Source organism: Leiobunum rupestre, chromosome 4 (genome assembly GCF_980474605.1).
Source record: "Leiobunum rupestre chromosome 4, qqLeiRupe1.1.hap1, whole genome shotgun sequence".
Classification (NCBI taxonomy): domain Eukaryota; kingdom Metazoa; phylum Arthropoda; class Arachnida; order Opiliones; family Sclerosomatidae; genus Leiobunum; species Leiobunum rupestre.
The window spans coordinates 40,127,988-40,137,453 of record NC_143387.1 but is presented as its reverse complement, the minus strand read 5'-3'; the positions used below and the strand labels follow the sequence as shown (position 1 = coordinate 40,137,453).

The window sequence follows — 9,466 nt, the reverse complement described above, 5'->3', positions numbered from 1 at the left end:
TCTGTCGCCCTCCGAGGGTTCCAATATCCGCTGCCTCCCATGGCTTTTCCCACCTGCTTCGCTGATAATCGCTGATTGTGAAGGGAATAAAGGAAATTGATGGGGTCTTCCATAAAGAACGCGTTGGATGTTCTATTCCCTTTAATCAATGTTAATATTTGCATTTTAATATAATTTCACATTTATCGCAGACCCCCTCTAAAGGAATTTTATCGTCAATAGGTCACAAGTCAACCTTGGGAATCATATCTTGTTATTTCCAAACTTAGTTGACTTGTACAAGACGGTTGAAGGGAATAGAACCTCCAACGCGTTCTTTATGGAAGACCCCATAAATTTCCTTTATTCCCTTCACAATCAGCGATTATCAGCGCCTCAGGTGTGAAAAGCCATAAGAGGCAGCGGACAATATTTGAACCCTCGGACGGCGACAGAAATACCAGAGGTTATATTCCCTTTAACATGCTTGTTTAACCCTATTTTTCAGTAAAAGTCTTCCAATGGTCGGGTCACTTCCAAGAAAACTGCGCTTAGTCATGGTAATACCAGGAAACTATATATGCATACACTTGAATCGTCTAAGGAAGACTGAGGTAACCCTGATGATTTTCGTAGAAACGGGCGTGGTTTACAGCGGAAGTTTCATTCACGACGTCACGAAGTGTTAAGCTAGACTCAACTCCTAGTCGACATTAAGCCTTATCTCGAATAGAAGGGTTAATGACTTTAGTGTATTTACCTCCTTTGCCCTTTTCACAACCACCTAAATCCTCGATTTTACACGGAACTAGATCCGTTTCTCGAAGAACGTCACAAATTCTACAATGTAAGAGCTAATCGGGGTGTCTTAAATTCATTCTCTGGTAAGTCTATTTTCCGAGTATGTTTCCTTCATTGTCTTTCCGTGGCGCGGTTTCTTAGCGAAGGTGGACAGCCAATGAATTTGAAATAACGTGTTACATTTGATTTAGTCTAAGTCCCGACTGTTTCTAGAAACGCTTTCGCATCACAGTGGCAGTGGATCCTTAGACATTCCAAGTGTCCAGGGTGTCCACTAAAAAACAATCTAGAGCAAAGTAGTTGAAAAGCTATTTTTCTTAGGAGTTTGATATTTTTAGATCTCATAGTACGCGCAGGGGGTCATTAGGTAATACAAAACTCATTAACCTTGAACCATGTCCTCAATATAATCCAAAATCTATCTCGAGATCCTTTGGGCTTAGAGAGTCGGTTCCAAATAGAAAGGTGTGTGCCATCGCCTTTAATGTCCAAATGGCTCGGAACCGATGTAAATATATGCGCTTAAATAAATCATCCTCCCAGGAAATCGCCAAGAAGTAATATTTCCGAGAGCCAGGATCCGCAAGTTATTGTTTATATAGTGCTTGTGGAAATAATGGAAACTTTTCACCTGTAAACAGAACTTCGGGTTTTTGTTTAGACTTATTAAGTCAAAAAATCTACCTGGTTAAAAGGGAACACTTGTTGCATACCGTATAGGTGAAAAGTTTCCATTATTTTAACAAGCACTATATAAACAGTAACTTGCAGTTGCAGGTCCTGACTCGCGGAAATATTACTTCTTCGCAATTTCCTTGAAGATGTTTTATTGAAGCGTCTATTCTGACCTACGTTTGCGGTTGGATTTATTAATTCAAATTTCAAATAAGATTTTTAGTGCATTAATGTATCACCGAATATTTAGTCTTCATTTTCAAGAGTTTCTTGTCTTCGCGAATCATGCAATTATAACGAGAAGTTCAACTGTATATATCTGATCACATTCACTGCTGTTTGGGATCGGAGGAAGGTGGTATACATTGTTGAGATAATGAAGTTTAAAAGTAGAAATAGTGTCGCCTGGTGAGAGATTCGAAAACTAATAGCGTTTTCCATTTTATTGCTCGAGACTCGCTCCGAATCTGTCTCTGACGTTATAGGTCTCGCCTCAATCGATTATAGAGTAAAAACGCAAATGGAATATTCCATTATCTTATTCCCGCGCTTTGTTGTTTTTTCGTCTGCTAGTAATTTGAATTTTTACGTCTTGGTCGGCCATTTTGCCAAAAAACCTAAAAGGAACACGCGAAAATTTTCTCCGATCTCGATCTCGATCCCTTGATCTGTCGTCAGATCGGTTTTGGGCCATCTCGGAGCACCCGAGAACGGGAAAAGGAACACGCGAAACTTGATCGGAGCATATCCGAGCACGCAAATGGAACTTAAACTGTTGATCAGAGCGATCTAGAGTGCTCGAGAGCAGTCAAAAGGAAAACGCTAAAAGGAAGCGCTGGAGGAGGCTTTTTGATTATTTGCTACTGAATGGAATCTCTGTCGCCATCTATCTACATTTTAATACAAAAACCGAAAGAACAAACCAGAAAGTGGTTGCATCGTTCATTTTACTCTAAGATTCTCTGCGCTCTATCTTGATAGCATCATTCCGTAAATCTTTAGCATTGTAAAGTATAGGAACTGGCCCACTTTTATTAATTATGTCACCTTGGCTGGCAGTCATTCTGCCAACAAATAGAGATAATAAATAAATAAACTAAAATAACCAGCTAGGCTAATACCCAAGGCACCACCTTAGGCCCAAGTCACTAGCTTGTCCTCAGTATACTTTGGATCCACTAATTAACTTATCCATGATTCTAGTTCACAACACTTTTAAGACGTTCGTGGCATCTAGGAGTAACAAACACAAGGAGAACGCAGCTAGCCTTTAAACACGCTAACGCAGTATTGTATACAAATTTCATTGGACGAGGAAGACAATTTCCTAATTTTCCCCTTCTGACGGCAGCACGCGCTAAAGTGTCTAACCGATGAAAACTGTACACAAGAAAATGCACGACTTTTGAACGGTGGCGTGCTCCTTGTGTGGGGTGCTGTGTTTGTTGCTCCTGGGTGACATTCTGTTTTTCTACAAATTGTTTTTATTAATCCTTTATTCAAAATCAAATTTCATCAGTACATATGTTTTTTTTTTCATTTTTGATATTCAATGTAAAATAGTTTAGAAATGATCAACTCGGAAAGGCATCTAGGCAAGATATTATGTAATAAGAACGCTAGTTTGAATGCGCGTGGCGCACTGGTGTAAATGGCTTTTGGATTTTCACTAATCAGAGCGTGTTTTATATCATTAAGCAACGAAGATGATTCAAATGATTTATAGCTGGTAACTCCGATATTTCGTGAAACCTAGTAGAAATTGAAGTTTTTATTCATTGTCGATGGTCTGATTACCAACAATGTTGTGATTTTGTACAAAACGTTATTCTTAAGTGAAAATAATTAAATTTTATATATATAAAAATGTACCGTTCACATTACCATGTCATGATATTCGTTGAAATAACGATGATAAGTGTTCTTTTGTTCGTCATCCATTTGGTTCCACATTTCGCCTTTATTTTTTTCGTGGCATTGAGCGATGTTAGTGAGTCTGGCGAAATCGCCGGGTCTCACAACCGAAACGCAAACCCCGAATTTCTTCAATTCGTAACGCAAAGCCTGGCTAAATGCTTCTATCGCGAATTTGCTGGCGCAATACACCGAGATTCCAGGATACACAACTTTACCATTGACGCTGGTTACGTTGATAATCCGCCCTAATATTGAATATAATATTATATTGAAAAACATGTGACACATTTACGAGGAGTTGAACATTCGTATAAATCCCATACACTTTAAAGAACAATGATTTTAGAAAAACCAGAAATCAAACTTCGATATTCAAACTCCCGTACGCAATATTAGCAAATGTCGGATCCCTCGCACATTTACTATTAATAAGGGCCGTAGGTACGTTCTTCATTCCAACAAGTATTCGTCAACAGCACATTCTCTAATCAACTATTTTAACGATTCTCTTCAGCTGCAGAAGCGGCGCCACGAATTGGTTGGAGGAAAGCGAACATGTCTTAAGGCCGTATTTTCAAGACGGCAAAATGCGTTCATGGATAACAGGGACTTGGCACTATGAGGTGATGGGACGTCTACAGATAAAGATTGCATATCAACATTGCAGCCATGGCTAAAGCTACGAAGTTTCTTTCGTTTTTCTTTTCTTTTATGTTTAGGTTAATACCCTAGGTACCATCAGTGGCGTAGCCAGAGGGGGGCACAGGGGGCACATGCTTCCCCCCGAAACATATGGTCGTACGTCCAATTATTTTTATATTTTTCCTTTTTTTTTCAATGGTGTGCCCGCCCCCCCCGAAACAAAATCCTGGCTACGCCACTGGGTATCATCTTAGACCCAAGTCCTCCATCGAATTTTAATGTCATTAATTCAGGTGGCCGGGTTATATTGCCTACGATCAGGGCCGTCCCTTGGGTAGGGTGAGCGGGGCAGTGGCCCAGGGCACCAAAATTTTAGGGCCGCAAAATCGAAGATTTTCATTTAAATTAGATATTGAAAAATTTAAAATTCCTACCTAAGGTTCTGGGGGCGCCATTTTTAATTTTTTTTTGCCCAGGGTGCCATTTGGGCTAGGTACGGCTCTGCCTACGATAGTGGGGGCAAACCCGGCCTCCATGCCACGCGAGCCAGCAGATCCCTACCCTTACTATACCGTTACCCTCACAAGTTTTTCTAATAGCCTATAGCATAGTAGCTCGCCTGTGTTAAAGTATTATCTTTGCATTTACAAATACTAAATAGTAATCCTTAAACGGAGTATATCTGTAATTTTGTCGAAACAGCGTTCACTCAAAAATGAATCACGCCAGCTGCATTGCTATTGAGAGCTCTGATTTAAGCAGCCAACGGGAAAGATAGAAAATAATTTTTCGGAGTTTGGTGTACTCTTGGGTCCTTAATTTTGAATTTGGCGGTCCCTTATTGCAACTTTTGGGGCCCCCTTACCTTAAAATTTGCAAGCGCCTTCTGTAACTCAAGTAGCCTAGCTAATTGCTTGTGCCACCTGTTCAGATCATTTGAAACAGATAACTGTTTTAACCGCAATCTACGGCCCTTCATTTCCTTATTGCTACCTTTCGATTGACGAATTACTGGTAGGAACATTTTCGTAAATCTAATGGTGCCATCGACGTTGACGTCAATGATTCGACGACACTGGGCCATAGTGAGCATTTCAAATTCTCCCAAAATGCAGACTCCAGCGTTATTAATTAATCCATAAAGTTCTGATTATCAAATTAAAATAAAAAATACTTAATGATTGGATTTAGAGATAACGTACCAATTGTGTTTTATTTCACAACAGTTCTTACTTCTGGGACCTAGTTGCTCTTTTACGAATCCTACCGCGTCGTTGACGCTATCCGACGACGTGATGTCCAAGTTGAAAATATACAAGTTTTCGGACCGGATATTTCTCAAAGCGAATGCGCCATCCCCGGCGACGTTCAAACAACCGGCGAAAACAACGAATCCCGACTCCAGCAAATGAATGGCCGCCTTTTGGCCGATGCCAGAATCGCAACCGCTAATGAGGACGCATTTTCCTCCACCTACTTCATCGACGCGTTGTCTCCTTCGCCGTAAAATAATTAGCAATAAAAGCGCGGACACAACGGACACCAAAATTTCCACGATCATTTCCAAGGTTGTTCCTCGAATGGCTTCTCAAACTGCGCGGAGGTTTTCAAAGTCGCTTCTGCCATTCGAAAATAGAAGCAATTTTTCATGTCTTACATCGTCACGACAATAAACTGGTTTTTGTTCCAGATAAATGGTACTACCTCGCAAGTTGAAGGATATCTCTTGTCGTAGTAACATAGAGATCGGTAAATCGGATTACCACCCAAAAGGAACAGCATTATACTTCGGGAGGATGACAAAATGTTGAGACGTTTTGTAGCGTGGCTCCCGTCCCCCCTCTCGTTGGTTCCCTAAAACTGACTTTTTACCTCCTCAACTTTCTTGCCGGCGGATTTAAAAGCATTCTTGATTTGGCACACTGTGGTTTATGGAAGGGGAGGAGTACGGTGTGTTTCGAAATGCAAGAGTTCACTTCTTCAATACAATAGCTCCCCCGCTAATAGCGTTTGAATTCATCTACGCGGGTGTTCTATGGAAAATTGACCAACATGCTTTGTTAGAAATCAACTTTACACGAAGTTAAAATAAGATTACATATACAAGGTCGATAGTAGTCGCCTGAAGTCGTAGTGATGCGGGTTTTTTCTAACAAAGCTTTATTTTCACATATAACAGAAGGGCGGATTTTACCTGAACTATCCCCAGACATAGGTCAAATCAAGTTTGATATAAAGGCTTGTTCTCGTTTCCTTTGTTTTCTAAGCATTTCTTTTGATTCTCAGTAATTTTATTATTTTAAAAATAATGTTGGATTTTTAAAATTTCCATTAAAGATTTCCCGGTTTTTTTGTTGAAACCGGGGGGGGGGGGGGGGCAGAATAACATAGTGTGGGGAATTGGTGCATATAGCGTAGAGCCTTCACAACAAGCGTGCCAAGGGAAATAAAATATATATATACACACAAAAAAAAACAGTAAAAAAGCAAGAAAAAAAAGAATAATGAAAATGCACAATATAACTATAAAACACGACCGAGCTAAATACGCAATGAATGTCTGAAAGGAGTTCTCAGATCCGAATGGCACGCCGGAGAATGACGCGGGTGGCAGAGACCACCTCGGCGAAGACCGCGTGAACCGCCTTGAGGACCCCATCCAAAGAAACCGGTAGATGCCTCTTGTGGAGGGCGGAGTGTAGACGCAGCCGTGGTGCAAGCTATTCGGGGCAGTCGAAGAGAATGTGTTCCACAGTGTCAACAGCACCGCACTTCGAACAACTGTCTGTGGGAGACAGGTTGAATCGAAAAAGTAGCGTCTTTGTCGGAAGGCGGTTGCAGCCGAGACACGCCAAAAGAGTGTCATCGCGTCGCGTAAGCTGTAGACGCGTGATTTCGCGTGAACCCGGGTTCGGCTTCTCGCGATAGAGAGCATACGCGGACGCACGAGTCCTCCAGGAATCAGCCCAAGTAGTGGTCCGGACCTTGCTGCACACTGACTTCAATTCGGGGAGGAAGAAATCCACCTTACATTTTGTTGAAGCCTTGATTTCCCGGATATTTTACTGATTTCCAAAATTTTTCCACCAGGGGTGGAGTTAGGGGTAGGCGCGACAGGCTATAACCTACGTGGGCCCACAAATCGACTTGAGGGAGCCGCGAAGCCATGATTTCCCGGATATTTTACTGATTTCCTAAGTTTCCCCCGATATTTAAACAATTATTTTGATTTCCAGTAATTTTATTATTTTAAATAATCTTGTGTTTTTAAAATTACTTTTAAGATTTCCCGTTTCTTTGTAGAAGACATGATTTCCAGGATATTTTACTGATTTTCAAAGATTTTCCGCAATTTTTAAAGATTTCTTTTTATTTCCAAAAATTTATAGGATTTAAAAAATAATCTTGAATATTACGTAATCGATTTTTCTCTAAATGTACATCATATTTCTGGAGCGGCTGGACCCTCTTTCAGTTCATAAGATAAATTTCCGATAATAATAATAATTCTTGCTTGATAAAACCGGATTTGAAATATTTCATTTTGTACATGAGTTGAGTTTGTGGAAATACATTTCTTCAGTTGTCGTAGTGCACGTGCTATTAAAAACAAGGTAAAGGTTCCAGGTATTATCGAAAGTACATTAATCTTGGTAAGGCTAATAGGCTATTAATTACGGAGAAGCGCCATCTTGTTTTCAAACATTTTCAAGTTTCGTGATTTCTTTTCTTTTGGTAAAACCGAAACTGAATTGAATTGAAATTTAAAATTTAAACATCATATCTAGATAAATTAGATTAAAATAAACATCTAATTATGTAGAAAATTTGTTTTTAACATAATTTTAACCATATTTTACTTTCTATCTTGAATTCTAAAGTTATTTTCATTTCGTGATCATGTTATGTACAGTCCCGGACAAAAGTTCCTGGACACTTTGTTTTTCAAATGTTTCAAAAAGCGTTCACAGTAGAAAGTCGATTAATACCTTTTTGGAAAGTTTAAAAAACGGGGAAACTTTCTACTATTTTAAATTTTTAAATATTGAATAAGTATTTGACCGAAGCCTAATAAACCGAAACATCGCCTTTTCAACCAATAGAAATTCGTCTCACTCTTGCACGTGACAAACGCCGATCGACGCACGGAAATGTTTCCTTTCCAAAACCGGGTCCGGTTTCAAAATCGGACAAGTGGTTCCGATAATATTGAGGTAAAACCAAATTCAAAAATCGAGCTGTTTAAGCCTAATCGAAATTAATTTCCAATTTAAGTCAGTTTTAGTTGGCAGCGAGGAATTGGTCGACACCCGGGTATACGACTATTTTGAGTTGTTGACGATGTTTTATGATGTTTATTCGATTTTTTTTTCGGTAATTTAGGATTTTAAAACACCGACAAAGCTATAAGATATGATATTAAGATCCTAAATTACCGAAAAAAATTCGAATAAATATCATAAAACATCGTCAACAACTCAAAATAGTCGTATACCGGGGTGTCGGCCAATTTCTATTGGTTGAAAAGACGATGTTTCGGTTTATTAGGCCTCGCTCGAAAACTTATTCAATATTGAAAAATTTTTAAATAGCAGAAAGTTTCCCCGTTTTTTAAACTTTCCAAAAAGGTATTAATCGACTTTCTACTGTGAACGGTTTTTGAAACATTTGAAAAACAAAGTGTCCAGAAACATTTGTCCGGGACTGTACCTCTTTCATTTTTTTAAAAACAATGTTATTGCTTATTGCCTCAATTATAAAAACATTAATATGGTTTAATGACGAATAATATTTACACGAGGGTTACATATTAGAATAACAGTTTTTAATTAGAAGAAAAAAATTAATGAAAATTACAATAATATTTCTTAAAATTTCAAGCAAATAGTTGTAAATGCTTTCTAAATACTGATATTTCATTATTATTCTGAAATGAATACTTAGGCTTCAGCCTACTCAGCCTACCCCTGGCGGCGCTACTGTAAAATCCCCATTAAATTGCAAATTATTCGTTACCGCCTTAATTTTGTTATTAAACAAAGCACTTACCTTTAAAATACCCTAATATAAAGTTTAGTTGCTTCGTAGTTCATTAGAAATATTAGTAGAACGCCAAAACAATTTGAATTTTAGCGTGGTGATTGACGTCATTGACTTCACGTTATTTCTCATTGGCCGCTATCCCCAATATAGAGTTTAGACTTCGATACCAAATGTAGATGCTACTGATTCCGTGGCCAAATCCGAAAAATCTCTTTAGAATTATGGGATTCTACTACTGAATTTTGTACGTGGGTGCTTACATGGTTTTAAATACAAGCGCTCACGCTTATCCTTTAGAGCGCGCGCTAAATTGGCATCGCCATATTATCTTGCAAGGATATTACCAGGATAGTGGGGACTATACAGGGTTTTTCAAAAGGTTATGGAAAAATTTGAAGGAGTTGTAGGG

General features: G+C 39.0%; 1 protein-coding gene across 1 annotated transcript; it reads right to left on the bottom strand.

Moving 5' to 3' along the window:
• Window positions 1–3,330: 3,330 nt before the first annotated feature.
• LOC149947762 (D-beta-hydroxybutyrate dehydrogenase, mitochondrial-like) lies at window positions 3,331–5,796 on the bottom strand. The gene is made up of 4 exons (XM_090170960.1): window positions 5,672–5,796; window positions 5,248–5,510; window positions 5,008–5,160; window positions 3,331–3,617 (listed from the first exon to the last, which is right to left on the bottom strand). Exons 1-4 carry the CDS (start codon window positions 5,794–5,796, stop codon window positions 3,331–3,333), a joined length of 828 nt encoding a protein of 275 aa, XP_090027086.1.
• Window positions 5,797–9,466: the final 3,670 nt, after the last annotated feature.